This window comes from Phyllosticta citriasiana (genome assembly GCF_038021145.1).
Source record: "Phyllosticta citriasiana strain CBS 120426 chromosome Unknown IWZ02scaffold_3, whole genome shotgun sequence".
Classification (NCBI taxonomy): Eukaryota; Fungi; Ascomycota; class Dothideomycetes; order Botryosphaeriales; family Phyllostictaceae; genus Phyllosticta; species Phyllosticta citriasiana.
The window spans coordinates 962,544-986,632 of NW_027117280.1; the positions used below are offsets into that span (position 1 = coordinate 962,544).

The following is a 24,089-nucleotide window of genomic DNA, read 5'->3' on the forward strand; positions in this document are numbered from 1 at the left end:
TAGAAAAGCATTCGCAGAGGCAGCGTGCCGACGCCCGGCATGTCATATCAACGTCCGCTTCAACTTTCCCCGCGGTTTGTCGCTTTTCGAACACAAGCCTAGGATCCGCGCAGGCCCCGTCGTATCCCTGTCGCAAACTGACATCTTGGCAGACGGTTGTGGCTGCAGATGCTTGCAGCAGGGTGGCAGCGGGCGGATGACAGGTTTGCTTCCCCGATGACAGCGTGCGTTTGCCGGAGAACCCACGCCTGCAAATTTGCTCCCGCCACCTTTGACCGAGCTCGAATCGGCTTCAGCGGCCCCCGATCGCTGCGTTTGGAGACCCTCCTGACTCAGTGTCCCTTGACGGTTTGCATGACCAGAGAAATCTCATCTGCAAAGTGTGCCTGCCATGGTGGGCCGATCCGCTGTTTCTTGCATTAGCTCGCATCCGCCGTCGACACCGGCCGGAGATTTTTCATGGGGGTGTTGGCGAGGGTAATCACACTCGAGACTTGGAAATGGAGACAGCCGTGCGAGGCATTAGGCTGGGGCTTCGTGCGACAGCGAGACCAAGCATCCTCCCGCCTCAGCCTGCGATCACCAAGTCCACCATGACATCTCTCATGAGCCGATCTCGCAGTGATGGGATTTGAAAGTGACACGAGACTATGCTTTACCAGAGGACATTTGTGCTGCTTACATTATCAAGCTCGATAGTGGTGAAAATTACAGACGGGAGGCAGGGATTCTGAATACCCTTCGTGAGTCTTTCCCGTGCCTTTCAGCTTCGACCGGGTGCGCCCATTGTACCGCTGCATGGATACCAAACAAATGGGTTCACCGCTACTTCATTGTCAACCCAGATCCTGGGCAATTGAGGGTTTTAAATCCTTGCTTTCTGCCCGCTCACGATTCCAATGTCTCTCCACGGCAATCCGAGGAACATCCACATGTAATGGAACCTGTCGACCATTAGCATATTCCGACATGCCCGCCGCGACCATCATACGACTACCCGAATAGGAAATAACCACTCACCTGTCACTTCCAAAGAATGGCTCTTCGGCTCCTTGAGCGTTTTGGACCAGGTACCACGGACATCCGAATGCGCCCATGTCTAGCGTCTTTTGGGTGGTCTCGTTCAGCAGTTTCTTGACTTCCGGGTTGCTTGTGGCGTCGACAATCTCTTTAGCCTCCGGTCCAGAATAGACCCTCGACAGCACTTCCAAGAGAAGCTCCGGTTTCGACAAGTCTAGGTCTTGCTCCCACATGGCAACGAAAAACTCCACGAAGGCCTTTTCAAATTTTTCGGTTGGAAGATTTTGTTTTGCATACGTCAGGGCTCTTTGAGGAAGCAAGGAAAGAATGGGGAAAGAGGAGGGCGTCTTCATTTTTGGACATCCGAAATACGCCTTTGCTCTGGCCACGTCGAAGTTTGCATACTTGGCCTTGTTTGGGAGGGTCCAGGGAGGTTTGTTGCCTATTATGGTTAGAGGCAAGCAAAAAGTGGAGAAGGGGGATGGGGTTCAAGAGGGGGTGATTTTGGGAGGCCTGTACCGCTGCCAGCGTTGATGCCTCCGAGAAAGACCGGGTGAAACCTGGTCGGCCTGAGTAGCTGAAACCACGCCAGGGACGAGGACCGACATACTCTATTTCGACCTCATGTTCTGCCAGCGCTTGCCGATTCTTCAACAAGTACAGAATCGCAAAGTACGAATACGCGGATACTGCCTCGGTTGTCAGCTGCTTCCTTGGCCCTTGTGACTTTTCGGCCCGGCCCACGACTTACCACAGTCAATGTACACATCGATCTTGGCCCCCATTTTGGACAAGCTCCAAGGTTGGAAAATTGGATTACTTTATGCCTCGGTGTGGGGAGGAGAGTTTAAAGAAGTTGGAGCGTCTGGCTGGCAGCTCGGCTTGTGGTTGCGGTGGGGAAATGATCTGCGGCAGGGTTCAGCCAGATGGCGGCGCTAGTGACGCCATACCAAGTCTATCACTAATCCTCTTTGCACCTCATCGCGGTGAGCAACCACGTCTCTGCCTATGTTTTGGCATCCTGCCGTGGCTATTGATGTTGAACATGCAATGCGCTCGTCTTGCTGACCACTTATGGCTCATCGTGCCGCCGCTGGGTGTCTGAGAATCGGCACGACAACTCCATGACGCGCCTCAACCCCATGACTGCTCAACGCGCGAAAGTCGTCCACTCGAACATCAATCTTGCAGAATATCTTGATCAATTGGAAAAATGACCTCTCAGCAAGGTGTTGCGCTTGTTGTCGGGGCCTCTCGAGGCATGGGTCGCCAGGTTGCTATTGACTTGGCCAAAGCTGGCTACAAAGGCAAGTGGCCAACCCTTCTTCAACTCGATCAAGAAAGTAGCTGATGAAGGGGCAGTCGTGGTATCAGCAAAGAGCACCTCGGACGCCTCGAAAGTGCACCCATTCCCTCCCGACTCCAACTCGTCTCTTTCCACCAGCAACACTGTCGCGCGTGAAATCCACGAAGCTGGAGGGGAAGCCGTCGCCATTGTTGCTGACACACGGGATCCCGATGCTGTCAAAAACATGGTGGATAAAGCTGTTGCAGTCTTTGGTCGCTTGGATGTGCTTGTTTACAATTCTGGTGCGATTTGGTGGGCATCTGTCGAAAACACGCCTTTTAAGCGGTACAGACTCATGCAGCAAGTCAATGTTGAGGGATTGTACAGCACGGTCCAGGCAGCGCTGCCGCGTTTCAAGAATCAGGGCTGGAAGGGTCGAATTGTTGTTGTGAGTCCGCCCATCTATTCGCGATTCTTCAGAGGCAAAACAGCCTACGCAATGGGGAAGGTTGCCATGAGCGTTTTGACAAAAGGCTTGGCCATGGACTTTGAAAGGGAAGGGAAGAAAGAAATGGCCATCTCGAGCATGTGGGTTGCTACGGGGATACAATCTGCTGCCACCACCAGCACCGGCACAGAGGATATGAAAGACTTAAGAAAGCCGGTAAGTCACGGGCCCTCGTGAAGAATTTACATTCTCTCATGTATGCCCAGACCATCTTCTCCGATGCAGTGCTTGCACTGTTACGCAGCCCAGCCACGCAGGTCAATGGGCTGATCGACGTGGACGAGGACTTTCTCCGCAAAACTGGCGTGACGGATTTCGCAAAATACAGCCTGGTCCCAGGGACAAGCCCTCGACGCATAATGCCAGCGAATTTTCCTGATCTTACTGTCGTCGAACAAGATGATGAGGGCAAGCGCATGGATAGCGTTCAGATGAAGACTTCGAAACTTTGACGCTTGGCCGCTTGCACGTCGCGTGAGAAGCGAAGGGTGAGTGTCAAGGACGCTCGCGTTTCCAGGGACGCGACATGAAAGGACGCGACTTTGACTTCCTTTTTTGCAAAGGTCGAGACCAATTTACTCTTCCCTTGACTCGAGGGCGCCGCATCTTGGTTGCGAACCACCTCCGACTTCGAAGTGTCTGTTTTTCTACTGCCTTTTTTGCTCTTGCATTGTTGACGTCCAGGACAATGAATCACGACGAATGCTCCATGTAAAGTCGACTCTGAACATGGCAATTTGCAATTCTAGATCACAAACGTGGAGGTTCGCCATGAAGCCAAGCATTTTGATTTTCAACACCAAGACTGGAGCCAAGCGAATGCTCATTCCATCGCGTCAACAAACCAACCTCTTCCAACACGCGCACGCTAGGTGGCGACGGGTGAAGGGCAACAATGGTGTGTACCTGTGCGAATGGTAGAAATAAGACCAATCGCCGACAGCTTCTTGAGGCCCTAACCTCGACAAGCCGACAAGTCGACGACAACATACACTCTTTTGTTTAACGACTCACGCCTTTTCCTACTTACCTTAGTCTGTCATTAGATTAAGCAACGTTTGTGTTTTACCCGTCCGTTCTACTAACCTTTGAGTCCGAGGACAGTTGTGTCCACGATGGGTGGCTTCTGGGACTCGTCCTTTCGGGCGAGATTCCATCACCTCCTTCTCTTTTTGTCGCCCATATTGGTCTTCGCAGACCCCGTGCCGGCAAGGGCTCCTGGCCCCTCTTACTCTCCGTCGCGCTTGCCTGCAACCTACAGCAGTTATTACGTACCTCCCGCCAGTAGTCCAACCTCTTGTCCAGACCGAAATGGAAGCATCATCACCGGACCCAGTGGCTACCATTACCAACTCCTCTGTAACTATGGATTGACCGCCTACGAAGGATTCTATCCCCTACAGAACGGCTTCTCCGACGTCTCTCAGTGTGTCACCTACTGTGACCAGTATGAAAACTGTACCGGAGCGACATGGCGATCAAATGTAAGACTGGCCTCTTGAATGCTCCCTGGACCTTTGAGCTAATGAAAATAGGGCTTCTGTTACCTCAAGACCCAGATCATTTACACTGTGCGAAATCCTCCCGGCACGACTGGCGATAATCAAGTTGTTTGTCTTGATTGTCCCCAAAGCCAGTGTCCGCGAGACGACCGCACCCTTCAAAGGCGCAATGGTGTCACATGGGGATTGATTTGTGGAATGCAAACGCAATGTAAGTAACTAGGCCTCCAATCTTTGGCATCCAACTGACAGTCAATAGCTCCCAATATCAATGGCGACGCCCAAGAAGCAAGTGTGGTCAACTTTGACCAATGTCTCGACCGTTGCACCACGTATGACAACTGTATGGACGCCCACATGCAGTCTGATGGATGTCACCTCAAGTCCGGAGTTGGTCAAATCATCACCAACAGTATGGGAGAAGGCTCGTGGTGGAACTTGGATGCGCCGGGCATGGTGCAGTATCGATCTATGTTCCCCGGATACACGCCCACCGGCGGAGCAGCATCGGGATCCCCAAGTGCGACGGGAGGTTCGCGAGCTTCGTCTGGTGCTGGTGGATCGCCGGCTACAACGGCCTCTCCAGCCCAGAGTCCGTCCGGGACTCCTTCGTATGCACCTGCCCCGGCGAACCCATCTTGTCCGTCGTCGAACAACACCGTGTACACCAACCCCAACACTGGCTCGCGATTCTTGATACAGTGTGGCATTGATGCTCGAGTAAGTCTCGCATGTTATCATATCAGAACGCTCAATTAACACTCTCACAGGGCACAGATGTTCCTGGTGGGCCGAGATATGCCACGACCAGCCAATGGATTACGGAATCGGCTCAGACTTGCGACACCACCGCAGGGTGCATCTGGGCCAGTGTCAGTGGAAATGCCGCGTACCTCAAGTCAACCGTGGATACCTTGTTTTCAGAGCCGAACATTACTGGACTTCGGAAATTGAGCGCTGGTAACGGGCCGGTGGCATCATCGCCGGCTGCCAGTTCCCCAAGCACGTCATCAACTGCGGCAGTCGTCACACGGACGACAAGACCCACGACAACAAGCTCACTGCCAGCTGGTGGATCGGCGACTGGAGCGAACCCGACAGGGTCGTACGCCCCTGCTGGAACTAATCCGTCTTGCCCCTCGGCCAACAACACCGTATACACGAATCCTGCTACGGGCTCTCAATTCTTGATTACTTGTGGAGTGGACGCTCGTGGAGATGATACTCCGGGAACCAACCCTCGTTGGGCCACAACTGCTCAATGGATTGCGGACCTTGTCGGACAGTGCGACAACACAGCGCTCTGTAACTGGATCAGTGTCAGCGGAAGTGCTGTAAGTTTCGGAAATAATAGAGCAAGCAAAGGGATGAGTCTTTCTAATTCTTCGTTAGGGTTACTTCAAGCAAAACGTCCAAAGCACGTTCTCAGAGCCAAATATTGCCGGTGTCAGGAGGTTAACCACGGGTACTGGTTCTGGTGGTAACACCTCACCAAGGGCCTCCTCAACAGCAGGCAACCCTGCGACGACCACAACTCCAGCGGGAGCGACTACAAACTCTCCATCTCGTACTGGAGCCCCAACAGGCGCAAGTCCCTCTCCATCGTACGCCCCGGCTGGATCCAACCCGGTCTGCCCCACGGCAAACAATACCGTGTACACAAATCCTTCTACCGGCTCCCAGTTCTTGATTACGTGTGGCGTAGATGCGCGGGGAGTAGAACTTGCTAACAACCCTCGCTTTGCGAACACTGCCCAATGGATTGCGGACCTGATTGCACAGTGCGACAATACAGCAAGCTGCAATTGGATTAGTGCAAGCGGAAACGCCGTAAGTTTTCAACGCTACACAAGGCAGAGACGTGCATTTTCCTAACAGCTTATTAGGGTTATTTCAAATCGTCGACGACTTCAACTTTCTCCGAGCCAAACATTGCGGGCATCAGGAGATTGAACACTGGCACAGGACCTGTCGCTTCGTCGCCACCTGCGAATACTTCCCCAAGCGCCAGCCCAACGGGCGGCCCTGTGGCAAGTTCACCCACTACCATAACTCGGCCTACGACGACAACGGGTGCTCCAGTAGCAAGTTCGCCAACTACCACAACTCGGCCTACAACGACAACGGGTGCTCCAGTAGCAAGTTCGCCAACTACCACAACTCGGCCTACAACGACAACGGGTGCTCCAGTAGCAAGTTCGCCAACTACCACAACTCGGCCTACGACAACGGGTGCTCCTGTAGCAAGTTCACCATCGTCCGGAGCAAGTCCTTCTGCATCATACGCCCCGGCTGGATCGAATCCTCAGTGCCCTTCGGCGAATAACACTGTCTACACTGTGCCAAATACGGGTGGTCAATATTTGATCACCTGTGGAGTTGACGCCCGAGGCGATGACATTCCAGGAGGCCCCAGATTCGCAACAACAGCTCAGTGGCTTGCGGAATCTGCTCAGACCTGTGACAATACTGCAGGCTGCATCTGGGCTAGTGTCAGTGGAAGTGCGGCGTACCTGAAGAGCGCTGTTACCAGCACGTTTTCCGAACCCAACATTGTTGGAATGAGGAAGCTCAATGTCGGTTCGGGAGGCGCGGGCTCCACCCGAGCCTCGACACCATCCTCACCCGCCCAATCACCAACTGCCGCCGCATCGCCGTCAGCTGCCCCATCGAACCCGACGTGCCCTTCAGCCAATAACACGATATACACCGTGCCTAGCACAGGTAGTCGATTCTACATTCTCTGCGGCATCGATGCACAAGGAGTAGATCTCCCGCCAAGCCCCCGTTTTGCTGAGGGTGTCTCCAGTAATGACCAGTGGATTTCGAACTTGATCGGGCAGTGCGAAAATACAGCCAATTGTAATTGGCTTAGTGTCAGTGGTTCGGCCGGTTACTTCAAGAGCAGTACGACTTCTACCTTCTCAGAGCCTAACATTGTTGGCATAAGGAGGCTGTCGGGTACGGGGGGATCTGGAAGCTCACCTGGAGCATCTACGGGGTCGCCCGCGAGCACGGCACCACCTGCAAGCACTCCTTCGTCGCCGAGCACATCTCCCCGGCCCTCTACAGGTACGAGCTCTGCTCCGTCTACTGGCGCAACGGGACCTGCAAGTTCGCCGTCGACAGGCGCTGGGTCCACCGGCACTCCGAGTCAGTCAAGGCCTACTACGACGGGTACTGGGTCTACGGGTGCACCGCCATCTACTGGCACTGGTTCAACGGGTACTCCAAGTCAATCAAGACCGTCTACGACTGGAACTCCTACTGGAGCTACAGGTGCGCCTCAGTCTACTGGTAATGGGGCTACTGGTGCTGGGTCTACGCCATCCACTTCTCCGGGCACCTCGACAGGTGCACCTCCGTCTGGTTCGCCAAGTTCGACTGGGTCTAATGCGGCTGCTCCGTCCGGCCCAACGTGTCCTTCGGCTAACGGCACCACGTACACGGCCGCGTCAGGCAGCCAGTGGTACATCCTTTGTGGAATTGACTCCCAGGTATGACATGATCCCTTTTTCTGCATTTTTGAGCAGTACTAATTTTCAAAGGGTACGGAATTGGCTGGCAATCCCAGATTCGCACAAGGAGTCTCTTCGTCAAATGAGTGGATCCCAAATCTGATCTCTCAATGCGACACCACTGCCAGCTGCAACTGGATTAGCGCAAGCGGAGCTGCCGGATATTTCAAGTCTTCTGTTACTTCTACCTTCTCGGAGCCCAACATTGTTGGTATTCGGAAGGTCGGTACTGGAACGGGCGGAACGTCAGCACCTTCGGGCGGCTCGGGCGCGTCCACTCCATCGCAGTCTTCTACTTCTCCGTCGGGGTCGCCATCTTCCACAGGCTACCCGCTGGGTGCTTGCGGTCCGAACGCCGGTAACCAGAACTGCGTGGGCGCTCCATCTGGACCTTGTTGCTCTCAATACGGCTACTGCGGCAATACCGAACAGTTCTGTGGTGCAGGCTGCCAGTCAGCCTTTGGAACGTGCTGGCCGCCGTCGTCTTCGTTGTCGGGCGGACCCTCGAACTCAAACTCAGCGTCTGGGGCGAGCTCTCCGTCAACTGGCGGCTCTACGAATGCACAAAGCTCATCGACGGGCTCGCCTTCGACTGGTTCACCTTCGACTGGTCCGCCTTCTGGAGCAAACTCTCCGTCTACTGGCTCGCCTTCAACGGGTTCACCTTCGACGGGTTCGCCTTCGAATGGTACGCGTTCAACTCGCCCACCTTCTGGGGTGAGTTCGCCATCTACTGGTGTGCCTTCGACGGGTACGCCTTCGACGGGTACGCCTTCTGGGGCAAGCTCGCCGTCGACTGGTACGCCTTCGACTGGTACTTCTTCAACTCGTCCGCCTTCTGGGGCAAGCTCGCCGTCGACTGGTACGCCTTCTACTGGTACTTCTTCAACTCGTCCGCCTTCTGGGTCGGGCTCGCCGTCGATTGGTACGCCTTCAACTGGCACGCCTTCGACTGGTTCGCCTTCGACTCGTCCGCCCTCTGGGACGAACTCGCCGTCGACTGGTGGCCCTACGAATGCGCCAAGCCCAACGACTGGTCCACCTTCTGGATCGAGCTCGCCGTCAGCTCGTGGTTCTACCAATGCTCAGAGTCCGTCAGGCGTTACAAGTGCTACTACATCGAGCACTCCCGCTCCGTCCAACCCAATGTGCCCTTCGGCCAATGGCACCACCTACACTGCAGCCTCTGGTAGCCAGTGGTATATTCTTTGTGGAATTGACTCTCAGGTTTGATGCTCCAGCATATCTAAATTGGCCAAATCGATTACTGACAATATTTAGGGCACTGAGCTACAGGGAAACCCTCGTTTTGCGGAGGGAGTCTCGAGCTCTGACCAATGGCTTTCAAACCTCATTGGCCAGTGTGATACCACAGCCAACTGTAACTGGATCAGCGCTAGTGGTGCTGCAGGCTACTTTAAATCCTCCATTACGTCGACGTTCTCTGAGCCAAACATTGTGGGCATTCGGAGGTTGAACGCCGGTGCTGGATCAAGCGTTGGTGGAGGGACCACACGATCTGGTTCATCGACTCCATCTGGCAGTCCTTCGGTTCCCCAGAATTCCAACCCAACGACTGGTACTCCTTCAGGCTCCAATACTGGCGCGAACACCTCGCCTGGCGGGAGCACCACTCCTGGCGCGACCACATCTCCAGACGGAAGTACCACCCCCACGGGCGTAACCTCCAACTCTTCAGGTAGTGTTCCAACGACAAGGCCCACGACGACGAGATCCGACCCTTCGAACAGCGTTCCCTCAGGCTCCAACTCTCCACGCACAGGTTCGACGACCGGCGCGCCCTCGAATACTACGCCGTCAAGGACCACTAACCCCACGGGCCCTTCAATCACGACGCCAACGGGAAATAATTCCTCAGGCTCTGGCTCTCCAGGTACAGGCTCGATGAGCGGCACCCCCTCGAACACCACGCCTACGGGTCCTTCGGGCGCTTCAAACACGACGCCGACGAACACGAGCAATGCTCCGTCAGGCACTGGCTCTCCTAGCACAGGTTCAGGCACAGGTTCAACGAACGGCACGCCCTCGAATACCAGGCCTTCGGGAAGCACTACGCCCACGGTTCCTTCGAACACGACGCCTACCAACACTAGAAATGCTCCCTCAGGCTCAAACACAGGTTCGACGAACGGCACGCCTTCGAATACCACGCCTTCTGGAAGCACTGCGCCCACGGCTTCTCCGAGCGCTTCGAATACCACACCGACGAGCAGCCCTTCGAACACGAATACTGCTGCTTCTAACACGGCGCCGTCGAGCTCTGGTGCATCGAGCAATGCATCCCCGAGCTCCAGCCCTTCGGCAAGCAACTCAATGGCCAGTTCGACCGTTTCCCAGTCTCCACCACCTGCATCATCTAGCCCAACATGTCCCTCAGCGAACGGAACCATCTACACTAACCCTGCGACTGGCAACCAGTGGTACATTCTGTGTGGAATCGATGCCCAAGGAAGCGACTTGAGTGGAAACCCCCGTTGGGCGGCTACAGCTGACTGGGTTGGTGACAATATCAGGGGCTGTGATGCTACGCCTGGCTGCAACTGGGTCTCCATTAGTGGAAGTGCAGGATACTACAAGAACTTTGTGGTATCTACCTTCTCGGAGCCAAACATTATCGGCGTCAGGAAGCTGAGCACGAACGGTGCATCGTCCTCCGCAGGGCTTTCCTCGAGCGTCTCTTCATCTGTGGCACAATCGACTGGTACTGCGTCGCCTTCTTCCCCGGCCTCGACTTCAAACACGGTCGGCACCCCGAGTAGAAATACATCGCCCTCTGCTTCGCCTTCAAACACGGTTGGTAGCCCGAGCGGAAGCACATCTCCCTCTTCCCAAGCTTCGCCTTCAAACACCGCTGGCAGCCTGAGCGGAAGTACTTCGCCGTATTCCACGGGTTCACGTTCAAACACGGTTGGTGGCCCTAGCGGAAGTACGTCGCCGCCTTCGAACACGGCCGGCAGCCCGACCGGAACCACGTCTCCCTCAGCTTCGGGGTCTTTGAGTGCAACGGGCGGAGGAGCAACACGCTCTACACCCTCAAACCCATCTTCGGGCGCAAGCACATCCGGTCCAGCATCTACAATCCCGCCCTCCAGCACAGGAAGCGGAACTTCCACAGGTCCTTCGACTGTATCTTCCTCGCTCCCTACATCCAGCTCAAGTGGAAGTGCAACTGGGGCTTCATCGGTTTCAACTTCTTCCGGGACTACGGGTGGTGCGTCCAGTACGGCCACGTACCCGCCGTCTTCGACAAATCCGGTTTGTCCGTCAGCCAACGGAACAGTCTACACTGTTCCTTCTTCCGGTGCAACGTACTTGATTCAATGTGGAATCGACGCTCAGGTATTTAATTCCTTTGATCCGCTTATGATCAGTAACTAACGCGATTAGGGTGTTGACATGGCTGGCAATCCGAGGTTTGCTGAGGGAGTTTCAAGCTCCGACCAGTGGCTTTCCAACTTGATCGGACAGTGCGACAGCACGTTCGGTTGCAACTGGGTCAGTGCTAGCGGAGCAGCGGGTTACTTCAAGACGTCTGTCGCCCGCACTTTCTCAGAGCCAAACATTGTTGGAATCAGGAAGCTGAGCGCCGGGACGGGAGCTGGTGGCTCAACCTCGGCTTCGCCAAGCTCTTCCATGCCTTCATCGACGGCAGCAGGCTCTAGCACTGTGCCATCAGGATCCTTGTCGTCATCTGGATCGGTTTCTGGCGTCCAGTCTTCGAGCGCCTCCTCGGCGTCACCCACTGGCTTCCCCCTGGGAGGCTGTGGACCAGCCAATGGTAACCAGACTTGCTTCACCGCCTACTCCGGTCCTTGCTGTTCATCCAGCGGTTTCTGGTCAGTACTCATTCGAAAGTTTTGAAAGGTTGTGCCATAGTCTAACATACACCAGTGGGAGAGACCCTGAATACTGCGGCACTGGTTGCCAGGATGCCTACGGACTTTGCGGTGCCGCAGCAAGCAGCGCGATCTCTTCGTCTGTGGCTGCGTCGTCGTCTTCAGGTTCGGGCCCAGTATCATCTACTAGGGCACAGTCTTCCGGGCTGTCATCCTCTGCCCGTGCATCGACGACGGTGGCGGGGTCCACTGCTATGAGTGCATTCTCTTCCTCGGCTCCATCGACAGTCCCGCCCTCGTCTTCCACGGCGTCGGTGACTGGCGCTTCAAACTCCTCGTCCTTTTCCTTCTCTTTCGCAGGTTCCACGTCAAGCTTCCCCTCAATCTCGGGCGGCAACTCGTCTCTTCGAAGCGTCGCATCGAGCACTGGAGCGCCTTTCTCGTCAGGAAGCGCACCATTGCCCTCGAGTGCTACCGGGGCGAGTGGTTCAATCACCGCGCCAACAACTGGGTCGACGGCGGTTTCGACGGGTTCAGGATTGTCCTCTGGATCTGGACCTTCTGGGTCCAGCACGCTGAGCGGAAGATCAACTTCCTCTGCATTTACTCCTGGATTCTCATCGAACTCCGCCGCCACTGGAATTTCCAGCTCCCTGGGCTCCTCCGCATCGACTCCTGTGTTTTCTTCGAACTCCACGGCGACAGGAATCAGCAATTCTTTGAGCTCCTCTGCCACAGGCACTGGGGCTTCGACGACTGGACCAGTAATCTCCGGCTCTCAAACTCTCACCGGTAGCCAATCGGTCGCCTCCAGCAGCTCTGGTTCTCAATCGCTTACGGGCAGCCTTTCATTTGGCAGTGGCAGTGTTACGGGAAGCGCATCATCCGGTCTTGGAGGATCTGGGTCCTCGTCGGGAACCGCCTCTCAGACCGGTCCCATTCCAGGGACGGCTTCGTCTGTGCAAACCGGGGCCAGCTCGATTCCGAGTGGACTCGGCAGCACGACTGCTACAGGCAGCGCTTCTTCGGTCACCGGCTCTGGAAGCGGATTCCCAACCTTCTCTGTCACTTCAGGGCCTGGTTTCAACGGAACCAACTCCACCGGCGCACCTACCACGTCCTCAATCCCGGTTTCGTCGATCATCTCCTCGGGAACCAGTTCTTTGTCTCTTCCATCGGGCCCTGTTTCGAGCGGGCTCGGCGGGACATCGATTTCAGGGGGCGCTTCTTCGTCGTCGATTCTCCCCGGTGGCAGCGGACTTCCTTCAGGTTCGGTTTCTCTCACCGCTTCCAGCTCTTTGCCTTTCTCTGCATCGGCAAGCAGTGATCTTTCGGCCTCTACTGCCATCAGCAGTTTTATGAGCGGAAACTCCAGCTTCACGGGATCATCCACCGGAATGCCCACGCAATCTGTTTCCGGCAGCGGCATCTCCAACTCTCTGTCGGGCTCTCAAACTGCAAGTGGCGGCATTTCCAACTCTCTGTCCGCCTCGCAAACGACAATTGTGGTCATCTCTGCTTCCTCTGGCCTCGGCAGCAATGGTACGGTATCTTTCACTAGTTTCCCTTCGCAGTCGGTGTCTATCAGCGGCGTATCAAACTCCCTGTCGGCCTCGCAAACGGCAAGCAGCGGCAGCTCGGCGTCCACTGGATTCGGCGGCAATGGGACAGCATCCTTCACGGGTGTCTCCTCGCAGTCTGCATCTGTCAGTGGTGCATCAAACTCCTTTTCTGCCTCTCAGACGGCAAGCGGTAGCAACTCGGCGTCGACTGGCCTTGGATCTCTCACTGGCATTCCCTCGCAATCGTCTTCTGTCGGTGGCGCATCAAACTCATTATCCGCTTCCGGTACGACGAGTGGTGGAGTCTCTCTTTCGAGTGGAGGAAGCGGAAGCGCCAGCGTTACAGCAACCGGATCGTTTACGGGCAGCGGCAGTGCGCCGGTTCCTACGGGCTCAATGTCGCTTTCATCTGGAGTCAGTGGAAACGGCACCGCGTCAGCGACTACAGGGTCGATCACAAGCACCTCGCAAGGCCGCCCAGTCATGAGCACTGCGACAGGGCCAACTTACACTACTCCGCTGCCTGCCTTGGTCAATGCCAGGCGATTGTACGCTCTGGCGCCTAGTCAGCCTTGCTCACCTCCGACCAACTACACTGGAGGCAGCTTGGGCCGCTTCACCGGTGCAAATGACACCGTGAGTGGCCGAGCAGCTTGTGACGCAGCTTGCACGGAATTGGGCAACTGTTTCGATGTCCTATACATCCACTACGATGGAGACGCAGCCAATCCCCAGGGCTACTACGATTGCTACTACGGCGGAATCGACCCAGATGAGGTCGAGTGCGGTGACTGCACGATACCCATGCGCCTCCGCCGTCACATTCGGGGAAGTAGCAGCATCAGGGGCCGCCACGCCGTCGGATCACCCGACTCTGGACGCGCTTTCAATGCCGACCGCATTCTCCAGATGATGGGCATCAAGGTGCCTGGCATGGAGAAGAGACAGAGCCCCGACATCGACTACGATAGCCCGAATGCTTGTAAGCGCGTGCCAGACACCGCCGAGTACGCGCTGAGAGTTATTCCATCTGGAGTCAGCACCGAGACTGTCCCACCGACCACCGCTCCGCCGTCGGTTATCACCAGCCGAATCACCGATTTGATTACGGTGACGACGACGCAGACGATCACGGTCACGTCGACCTTGACGACGGGCGGCACGACAATCATCACGACCATCATCACGACGGTATGTTCCACCGGCACCGTCATGTCTGGGACCACTTCGTGGACTTCTAGCACGCCGGCATCGATTTCGGCGTCGGCGACGGCGACGGCTTCGTTTAACTCTGGGTCGGCAACATTGTCGAACGGGTCGGCAGCGGTGTCCAACTCTGGATCGGCCACCACGTCGAACTCTGGAGCGGCATCCATGTCCAACTCTGGGACGGTGACGGTGGCATCAAGCTCGCGGTCGACGGCAACTGGCTCGTTCTCTGCATTGCCAGTGTCCGACACGACAGCATCAGTCTGTCCCACCGACGCCATCACCTCCGTCGAGACAGTGTGGGTGACGCCGAGCCGAACAGCCGTGCCGCGGATGTTCCGCGGAATCGCGGTTTGAGGAGAGTTGTCGATTGGAGTAAGGGTGAATGTAGACAACGGTTGGTTGGGAGGATGAAGAAGAAGAAGATGATGATGATGACGGGATTCCCATGATGATCTTTTTGTTTCTTTTTTCTGTTGCATCGATCTTTGTTCTTCAATTCGTTTCACATTGGAAAAGCCAGGGCATATGTACGGTTAGCGATGGACTTCGGCTTGCACTTATGACAGGCATAATGAATGGCATGGATTCACTCGTTCATCCAAGGCGTACCTTCAGGCAAGTGACTACTACTTCCCAATCGGTGTGCAGTGGTAGGACACTGGATTCACTCTTTCATGAAAGACACCCCCGGAAGCAAGTGATGAATGGCCCTTGGTCGGCGTACATTAGCAAGACATGACCCAATGACAGCCAGGTTCGACGACAAATGGGAGAAACATTCGTGGACGGCGACCTTGTGCGCTATCTTGCGCTTCGCTTGGAGTGTGTCATCATCCATCGGGGACATGGCACGACGCGAGCGCTGGACAGGACGTCACCGCAATACCGCGGCCGGCATGTGGACGAGGTCGGCAAACATCGTCGCGGGGCGCTGTGATTTCATGCTGATATGACGATGATAAGAATCCTATGAAGGGTAAGACGAGCAAAACAACAACCAAACAAAAAGAGTCAAAAGAGAATAATGGCGAGGATCGAACCGATGCACCGTGCACCCGAAGGCTTCTGCCTGGCTCCATAGGCGTCGTCCTGCGAGCTCGAGTACTCGAGTTCCTCCCTAAGGTCAAGGCCCAAAGCGATCGTCCTAGCGCCCCGTTGTGGAAATGTATCCCAAGCACTGGAGGCGCCTTCTACACAAGGCAGGCCGCGCTACGAGTATGGGAGATGTCTGCCCTTCTGGCCATTTTTATTTGCTCGACGCGGCTGGCATGGTTGGCTGTGGGGTCCTATCGAAAGAATGGCGGGTTGAGAGGTGTGTGTGTCCGCCGAGTGACTTTCTGGACACGACGCCTTTGAGATGCGAAGGCAGAAGCCACCGGGGGGGGGTTTTTTTTGTTGTTTTTTTTTTTTCTTTTTTTTTCTTTTTTTCCGACGCGCATAGGTGGTCACGGAACGCGCCTGCCGCACTGGTAGAGTGGTCACGTATGTAGGCAGTTGGCGTACACAACCCCGGGCATCTACCATCAAGATTCCATTGCCATGATACGCGATAAAGTGAGTCGCGAGTCGCCCAGGGAACAACACTCGCTTCCTGGACAAGACACAGCACGATGGTCGGCCAAGTGGGAGAAAGCATTCGGCTGAGCTGGAAACAACGTTTGCCGAGCCGGAACCAATGTTCGCCGGGCAAGACTCGTTCAAGCAAGAGCGAGCCTTCAGCTGAGCAATGGGCAATGTTCGCCGAGTGTGACATAGCCTTCAGATAAGGAAGATTCAACATGCGTCATCTGCGCAAGAGACAATGTGCGCCGAGCAAGTGGCAGAATTCACCGAAGATGAGACTAAGAATACTTTTCGCGGCACCACAGCAGTCGGCGGACATTTTTTTTTTTTTTTTTTTTTGGAAAGTAAAACTTTTTTGGTACTATCTGGACTTTCGTCTGTGCAACTGTTTCCGAAAGAAAGGGATGAAGTAATTGAAGCCCAGCAAGTGCAAGAATGAATAATAGCCGATGAAGTGCTTTTTTCGAAGCCAAAGAGACCAAGTCGTTCATTGTGTGGAGGATGTTCGCCGAGTCAAAAGAGCAAAGAGGCAGAAATGAATAGCAAATAGAGCTTTTTCGCGGAGGCCAAAAATGGCCCCTGCGTTCATGATGCAAATGATGTTTGCCGACTTGGAAAAGTAAAGACGCAGTAATGAAATAGCCGATGAAGTGCCTTTGCTGAGTAAAATGGAGACCAAAGTGCTTTTGATGTGAAGTATGTCTGCCGGGTCGAAAGAGAATGGGGCCAGTAATGAATGACCAATGAAGCGCTTTTGAAGCACTCTTGCCGAGTCTGAAAGGTGCTGGATCATAAATTGAGAGTGAAAAAGTTGCCAAGCAGGATCCAACTGTCCGGCGTGCATCAATCGACCTCCTTCTCGACTGAGAAGAGGCCTTGTCGAACTGTGGGAAACGAGGTCATGGAGAGACCGGTAAGCATCTCCTGTTGAATGGAGTGCGATCACGCGCCCGGCTGACATTCAGCAGGAGTCGTTGTTCATACGCCGCTTGGGTCTCCGTATGTATCGTCGCATACGGTCGTCATGGTCGACATGCAAATGATGCTGTGGTGCAGAGCTTTTCGGCGGTAGTCGCCTAGCAGAAATCAGTGCAATGTTTCGGCTGACATCCGGATTGAAAGTGAACGCAATCAATCAAATTTTGGCCCGAAACTCTCTTGGAAACCGGCCCGTTGGTAAGCAATTGGATGAGCAAGACGCAAATGTAGGTCGAAAATTGCAAGTCTGTGTCAAAGCAGTCGATAGAAGCTAGCAGCCATTGAAAGAGCCATGATGCAGCCGACTCCAAAATCTGGTAGGATGCCAGCCGATCTGTAGTCTGCTTGAAGGTATCGCCGCCATGTGAACCGTCTCGCCTTGGAAATGGCTTACCCTATCCATTAATGTTCCGCGGCCAGATTCAAGTCGGGGTTCAATCATCCGATGTCTCTGCCTTGATGGGCTTGGGCATCGCCGGGGCCCCATTGTCGACCCACTCAGGCAATTTGGCTTGAGTCAGCTCGTCGCGGAGAAAGGCACTCATGAAGGGGTCTTCTTTCGGATGGTAATCGGCCCCGAAAGCGCTCACAACCTGCAGCAGCTCGGATGCTTTAACGTTCATCAACTCGCATCGATAGTAATCCTTGTCCTCCCTCACACTCGCCAGGTCCAAGTCTTGTGGCTTCAGCAGCTTTGCTTCGCCATCCTGCTGACCCTCCTGCTCGTCCATGATTTTTTTGGCCTCTTTCTCGACCCGCTGCTCTATATGACGCCTGATGAGAATGTCCTTCTGGACAGGCTCGGCAAACGCCCAAATCTTGAAGAACTTGACCACGAGGTTGACAGGCCAATACTTAACAATTCTGATGGCAGCAAGGTTCATTGCCAAGGGCTCCTCGGTAGTGTTGGCCTGGCGCTGGCGCTTGCTGGGGACCTTCTCATTTCCAACCGTGGCGTCCATCCTGGTCCTCTTTCCTCGCTTACCAACTTTGGGCTTGGCGGCTGTGTCGGTGGCTGCAGGAGTGGGCTGGCGTTCATCAGACTGATTGGTAGTGGGGGCAGGAATTTTTGGCTTCACTTCGTCCTCGGCAACATCAGTTGCATTTTGGATGACCGCCAGGCCGCCGTGTCGAGTTTCGTCATTCAGCTCAATTTTGGGTTCGCTCGGCGTGGCATCGCTCTTGTTGATGCGATGGCCGCCAGACGCTTCATTACCTGCCGAAGTGCTGTTAAGGCCCTTGTTGGACCGGACCGGGTCGGCGCTGGGTTGGATGTTTGCCATATTCAACGCTATCACTGTGTCAGCTGAAAGGTACATCGAAGAAGAGGGTGAAGTCGAGCTGACTTGAATTACCTCTCTGACTGGATTTGGGCTTTTGGGTAGACACGCGGCAGATGCTTGCGTCAGTTGCAAGACGAGCTTGCAAAAGTGAGGTTCTGGCTAGAAGACTGCAGACTCAAGTAGACTGGAGTGAGATTCGGTCTGCAAGAAACGGACGCCTGGTGATCAAGAGTCAGTTTGGAGGTGAGATAGAGTGGTGCCGTTGATGGGAAACCAATTGTGGTGAAGTGAGGCGTCACCGTCGTCTGTTAGGGGACACTTGGTCGGCATGACACTCTCAATGCGCCCTGTCCTCCAGATTGTGGAGTCTGGTGCTTCTTGTATTCACTTTTCCGGTAAGTCCTGCTCGGCCGCGTCTTTCTAAGCACGTCTTGCTCAGGACGCAGCCCAGTGATCTTAGCTCGGCGCGCATGCACCTGTGGCTGTGTTGGAAAGCAAGGCATGCATAAAGGAGCACGCTTCAGTCAGGAGACTACCTACGCATCATCCCAAACTGGTACGTCTTGGATGCTTCTCGACAGTCCTCCATATTCTCATGTCCACAAGCGACTTCTGCGTGGCAGGCGTACATCGAGAAAAGAAGCGACCAGAGAGAGACGTGAGATGAAAATGCCCGATGCCTTCATGTTTCCTCACCGCCGCCACCCACTCACTGTTTGACATGCCAACTTCGCCGAGCCTCGAGACTCGCAGACGGCCGCTCCTTCTCACCGTCATCACACTCACCATCCATCCGCCGCCATCACTATGCTCACGAGCGCGACACCTTCCCCCATTCTCCATCCCCAAGAACCCATTGACACCCTTGAATCAGACACGTCTGCCACTAAAACCGCCTCGCGCACCAGCACAACCCAACCTCAACAAACGTCTCCTCCCTCCTTCGCCACCCACCACCTAACCACCTCCCAAACATCCCCAAAAACAGCAACAACAAACACCCACCCGCGGGCCGACCCGCCATCCATCATCCATCGCCTCGCCTCGCCTGCCCGCCTGCCCGCCTGACCAACCGACCAACCAACCACACGCATCCAACGCTCGGGACTAGCGGGCGGGCGCTAGACTAGACTAGACTAGATGGACGCTACGGGGGCGGGAGCGGGACGGGCTGACGGACGGACGGACGGACGGACGAGAGTGGCGCCGTGTCCATCCGTCGTGCCGCGAGCTATTGCTGACGACGGGGTATAAGAGGGCAGATATAGATAGATAGATAGATAGATAGATAGGTGCATGGACGGGTGTGGATAGTCGAGGAGTGAGTGAGTGGGTGGGTGAGATGTAGAAAACATATGGGAGAGATGGAGAGGAGGGGAGAAAGATGGAAGGCCACTCACTTACTTCCTCCAAGGTACCAGGTACATAGGCGACAACACCGGCACGCGGAAAACCTCCAGGAAGCCACACAAAAGAGCCAACAGCACGCACCGGCCAGTACGATAGTCGGTGCGGTAGTCGGTACGGTACCTGCCTATCTAATCAAGCCCTCGCTCGATGCACGTTTGTGGAATTTGCTGCGCTGCGGACGGCGGCAAATGCCGCGCGCAGTGCGTACATTGCGTTGCGTTTGTTGCCCCATCATTGACTGACTGACTGACTGACTGACTCACTTGCATTCCGAGCCTTGCTACACTTCACTCCATTCCAGTCCGATACGATCTGGTTCTCTGCTCGCTCGTTTGTCTGCTTGCTTATCGAAGTGATCTGACCCGCCATCCATGCACACAACGGGAAGCAGGACCTGCGCCATTGTGTATGCCTGGCAAGTCCCACGCGGCCGCCGCATATATGCATGCCTTGACATGTCGGCCTTCGGCAGATGCGAGCCATTGCAGTAGTGAGGAGCAGCTAGCCAGCAAGATGGGATGCAGGTCGAGAAGAGGAGCCAAAGTAGGTAAACAGCAAAAATGAAGAAACATTGTTCTGTTCTGTTCTCTACGGTCCAGCGCGCGCGCGCGATCCGGTCCGATCCGATTCCACATGGTATCATCCGACCGACCCCGTATCCATCCGATCCCCATCTTCCAGTTAGTTGCCTGTGCCTATCCCGTTTCATCCTAATTCATCCGTCCGTCCGTCCGATTGTCCGATTGTCCAGCTTTTGTCCAGCAGCGCCCCTTGTGAAAAGAAGTGATGAGGAGGAAAGCAGAAGAAGAAGAAGAAGAAGAAGAAGAGGAATGATAAAAAGCGGGAATGATAAGGTCGCTGAAGCGGTGTGTGTGAGGAGCGCAGCTGACCTGCTTGCGGTGCGACAAGCAGCGAAGAGACGAAAAAGAAAGAGAGAGAGAGAGTGTGTGTGTGTGATGGACTGACGATGCACCAGTGAGCCGAGTCGAGCCACTTGCTCTGAGCTGCGCCAATTCAACGCCGCAAAGCAGCTCTCCAGAGGCGCGTTGTGCGTGCGACGTTCCCGCGACGGTCGAAGCTGAGAGGGGCAGAGTCGAGGGGGAAGAAGACATTATAGCCGGAGCCGGAGAAACGCAACGCAAAAAAGGAAGGAGAGGGACGGAGAAAAACAAAAGGAAAGAAGCCGCCACACCAAACGACGCCGACGGATGAAAAGTTTGCCCAAGCACCGCCAAACAGAAATGATAAGCCAGAATGCAATGCAATGCCCGAGAGAGTAGATGTGAAAGAGAGAAAGGGGGAAAAGGAAAAAGAGACCTTCTGTCCGACCAATCAACCGTACCTTGATTGATCGATCAATGCCAAAGACAGACACGAGGGAGTAAGTCAAGAGGGGCGAGCACCCAAACTGTCCACTCCGCCAAACCAATCAATTAGTCTTGACCCGTCCGTCACCATGCCGAGCCTGCCACTGTCGCCTTTTTGCCATTCTTGTCCAATATTCTTGATATCCGCTGCTGTATCGTTACGATATGCGAAAAAGCCCCCACCCGCCCGCCTTCTACTACAGTCGGCATATAAAAACTGTTTTGAGCGACAAGTAGAAAGAAAAGAAAGCGTTGTTAGACACTGTCTCAGTCCCAACTCCCCGCGGCAAGGGGCTCGCTCTTGCTTCCCCTGGGCAATCTGCTCGGCGGAACCACGCTGCTCATTTCCCGGCCCCGCACGCGGAACGTCTCAGGCTTGCCATTGCGGTACTGTGGATTCATAGAGTCGCGCTGCCTCCGTTGCTTCTCCCATTCCTGCAGACGGCCTTGAACAATGGCGTCCAGATTGCGCCGGGGCACGGCGTCGAGCTTGGCTCGGCACGGCTGACAGATGCGCAGCGCGCACCATGTGCAGGTCCACTGGTGGTCTGGCGGGTTTGAAAAGCACATCATGCAGTCAATGGGGACGAAGCGCTGGCTTGAGCGGTGGAAACGGGCGTGGGCATGGTAGCAGGCCGTGTGGATGCGGGTGAGCATAGCGGCTGTAGTGCGCTTTGGGCGAATCCGGGAATTGAATAGCTGGTGAGAAGGGAGGATTGGCGAGGCGGGCGGAGTGTCCTTTGGCGGGGTTGGCGGTTTGACAGGTGACGTTAGCGGTTTTTGGTTTTCGTTGAGTGGTACAGGAGGCGATTCCACGGTTGGGGACAGCACCGGGGAGAGCGGCGCCGTCGCCTTTAGCTCATTGGTAGTGCTCTGTCAACCTGTCAGCTCCAACGAAGCTCGACGGGTTCAATTGAATGTTTACCTTGAAAATATCAAAACCTGTACTGCTCTTGCCGCGAAAGTGCAGATTCGCCTTTGGATCGGCGTCGTTGGCCATGGCCGAGTTGCTCGATTTCTTGGTCAGCCCCCACTTGGAAGGGCTCTCCTCTGGTACTGGCGTTGGCGAGGGCAGCAGTTGGACTGGATCGCCAGGTTTCAAGGGAGGGGTAATTGGCTCGTTCTGGTCAGGCTCGCTTGGAGGGGTGTTGGAACGCTCCCTTCGAATCCTGACGACGGTATCGTCGCTCGGTTCAGGTGCATGGTGACGCTCGTTTGACGTGACAGGTTCCGAGACGGCATTGGAGGCATCTCGGGCATGCTTGGACGTGGACGAGGCTCTCATCAAAGCTTCATCGGATTTGACTTTTTGGAGCTTGGGAGGCGGGGCGGGAGGAGGCTCCTGGGGTGGCTCGACCTTGGTCTCGTGCTGCTGAGTGGCCGGCGGCGCGGGAGGGTCGGCAGCGGCGTGCGAGGGCTTCTTGACGGGCTTGCGTCTGAGGGAGAAGTGAAGGCGTCGCGGCGAAGAGCGTTCGTTCTGCTGCAGCTTTGACTTGGAGGAGCCCATGTTGTCGTTGTCGGACTTGTCGGGCAGCTCGGGAGGAGGTGGGGGCAGCGGCAGCTCGTCGTCGAGGCGGCCACGAGCGTGACGTCTGCCACGTTCTGGATGTTGTCGAGAGGGAGAGTCGGCCGGGGGAGAAGACGACTGGCTTGGGGTCTTGGCGGAAGTTGCGGTGGACCCGTTGGACTTGACGAGGCGTAGCTCGGGTGGGCGCTTGCTGCGCGACAGCGAGCGCGGAGCCATGATGCGCGCCCGTGGTTCCTGCATCGAGTCGTCTGTTGCTTTCATACTCAGACACATGGTCAGCTTGCAACCCAGGCGTTCGACGGCGCTGGCGCTTGGCGTGCCGTGCCGCGATATAAGAGGGGGCATCCTCATTTGCATGGCCGAGGTCTCGTGTGAGAGGGCAGAGGGTGAGAGAGATTGTTGTGGCATGCCAGCGTGCCGGGGGTGGCGGCGATCTCTCAGCAAGGAGTGAAAGTGAAATGACTTGAGAGTTGTACGCACCTATGCGGTGCGTGCCCCTACCTCTATCTCGCAGCTGCATCGGCGAGGGCACTGAGGGCAGTGGTTTGGTGGAGCGATCCAGCGGACTGGGCGTCGGTGACGCTTGACAGTAGGCGGCGGCCAGCACATCATTGTGGTCGTCGAGGTCAATGTCGCGCTCGTCGCCATAGTGGCTCAGGATGGCACTGATGATGTCGCGGCGAGCAGTGGGCTTCGCGTCGAGAGCGAGGGCCATGGCCTGGACAGGACAGGACAGGACTGGACGAATCAATGGCGGACAGGCTCGAGAACGCAGCTCGAGCAGCTGGCCGGCCTCATATTGGGTCGACCTAGTGGGTTTAAGGCTGATGTAGTACAGGGATTGCGATGAAACCTGCCCATGCCTGCCTGGGCCTGGGCTGCCGTGTTTTGTTTTCTCGCGAATGAATGACCTGCATGCCGATGGAATCATTGAATGTGCGTCGCTGTCGCCTCAGGCCAGCACCACGGCAGCCCCGCAACCGGCCTGCTGTCTGTCAACCCGTCAACCACGACACAAAACCATCTTCAACGCATCCATCCATCCATCGCTTTCTTCTCGACGGCCCGCAACGGACACGAGCATCGCCCGTTGCCAAGCCACTGCCGGGCGATCAGACGGGTGCACCCACTGGACAAGCACGCTAAGCCGTCAATCCGAATCTGGGGCTCCCCAGCTGTCAACTGACGGTGCCTGACATCGTCATCTTGCCCATCACGTCTCACTGACGCCTCTCGCGCCCAAACAAACGCCACCGCGCTTGTACCTAGGTACGTCATGCACCACCCACATGCTTTGCTTCTTCGTCGTCAACCACTTCAATTGCAGAGCTCCAGTACATCCTTTTCTTCTTGCCAGGAAAATCTCCGACCAGCGCCGCTCACCGCCGCGGCTCGTCGCATTTGCCCCATCCGTCTGCAGCCAAATTAAACCCGCAGCCCAAAACACCAGGCCAATCAGCATTCTGCTGTTGCGCGGATCGACAGAAACCGGG

At 55.6% G+C, this 24,089-nt stretch overlaps 5 protein-coding genes across 5 annotated transcripts; 2 read left to right on the forward strand and 3 right to left on the reverse strand.

Moving 5' to 3' along the window:
* Positions 1-865: 865 nt before the first annotated feature.
* On the reverse strand, positions 866-1,805 carry IWZ02DRAFT_468018 (thioredoxin-like protein; the record flags this gene model as incomplete). Its single annotated transcript, XM_066768598.1, has 5 exons — positions 866-944; positions 1,021-1,462; positions 1,540-1,580; positions 1,631-1,709; positions 1,772-1,805. The coding sequence occupies 5 exons, from the start codon at positions 1,803-1,805 to the stop codon at positions 866-868; spliced, it is 675 nt and encodes a 224-aa protein (XP_066625187.1).
* A 428-nt stretch (positions 1,806-2,233) lies between these two features.
* On the forward strand, positions 2,234-3,548 carry IWZ02DRAFT_514295 (putative Hydroxysteroid dehydrogenase-like protein 2; the record flags this gene model as incomplete). Its single annotated transcript, XM_066770608.1, is given in 3 exon segments — positions 2,234-2,363; positions 2,383-2,972; positions 3,023-3,548. 3 exon segments carry the CDS (start codon positions 2,234-2,236, stop codon positions 3,266-3,268), a joined length of 966 nt encoding a protein of 321 aa, XP_066625188.1. The 3' UTR covers positions 3,269-3,548.
* Positions 3,549-9,913: 6,365 nt separating this feature from the next.
* Positions 9,914-15,093, forward strand: IWZ02DRAFT_444237 (uncharacterized protein). The gene is made up of 3 exons (XM_066767095.1): positions 9,914-11,196; positions 11,245-11,693; positions 11,749-15,093. The coding sequence occupies exons 1-3, from the start codon at positions 10,171-10,173 to the stop codon at positions 14,819-14,821; spliced, it is 4,548 nt and encodes a 1,515-aa protein (XP_066625189.1). The 5' UTR covers positions 9,914-10,170; the 3' UTR covers positions 14,822-15,093.
* A 2,124-nt stretch (positions 15,094-17,217) lies between these two features.
* IWZ02DRAFT_179115 (uncharacterized protein) lies at positions 17,218-18,581 on the reverse strand. The gene has a single exon (XM_066762270.1). It carries the CDS (start codon positions 18,325-18,327, stop codon positions 17,443-17,445), a length of 885 nt encoding a protein of 294 aa, XP_066625190.1. The 5' UTR covers positions 18,328-18,581; the 3' UTR covers positions 17,218-17,442.
* A 2,291-nt stretch (positions 18,582-20,872) lies between these two features.
* IWZ02DRAFT_179181 (uncharacterized protein) lies at positions 20,873-23,251 on the reverse strand. The gene is made up of 2 exons (XM_066762273.1): positions 21,994-23,251; positions 20,873-21,941 (listed from the first exon to the last, which is right to left on the reverse strand). The coding sequence occupies exons 1-2, from the start codon at positions 23,002-23,004 to the stop codon at positions 21,336-21,338; spliced, it is 1,617 nt and encodes a 538-aa protein (XP_066625191.1). The 5' UTR covers positions 23,005-23,251; the 3' UTR covers positions 20,873-21,335.
* Positions 23,252-24,089: the final 838 nt, after the last annotated feature.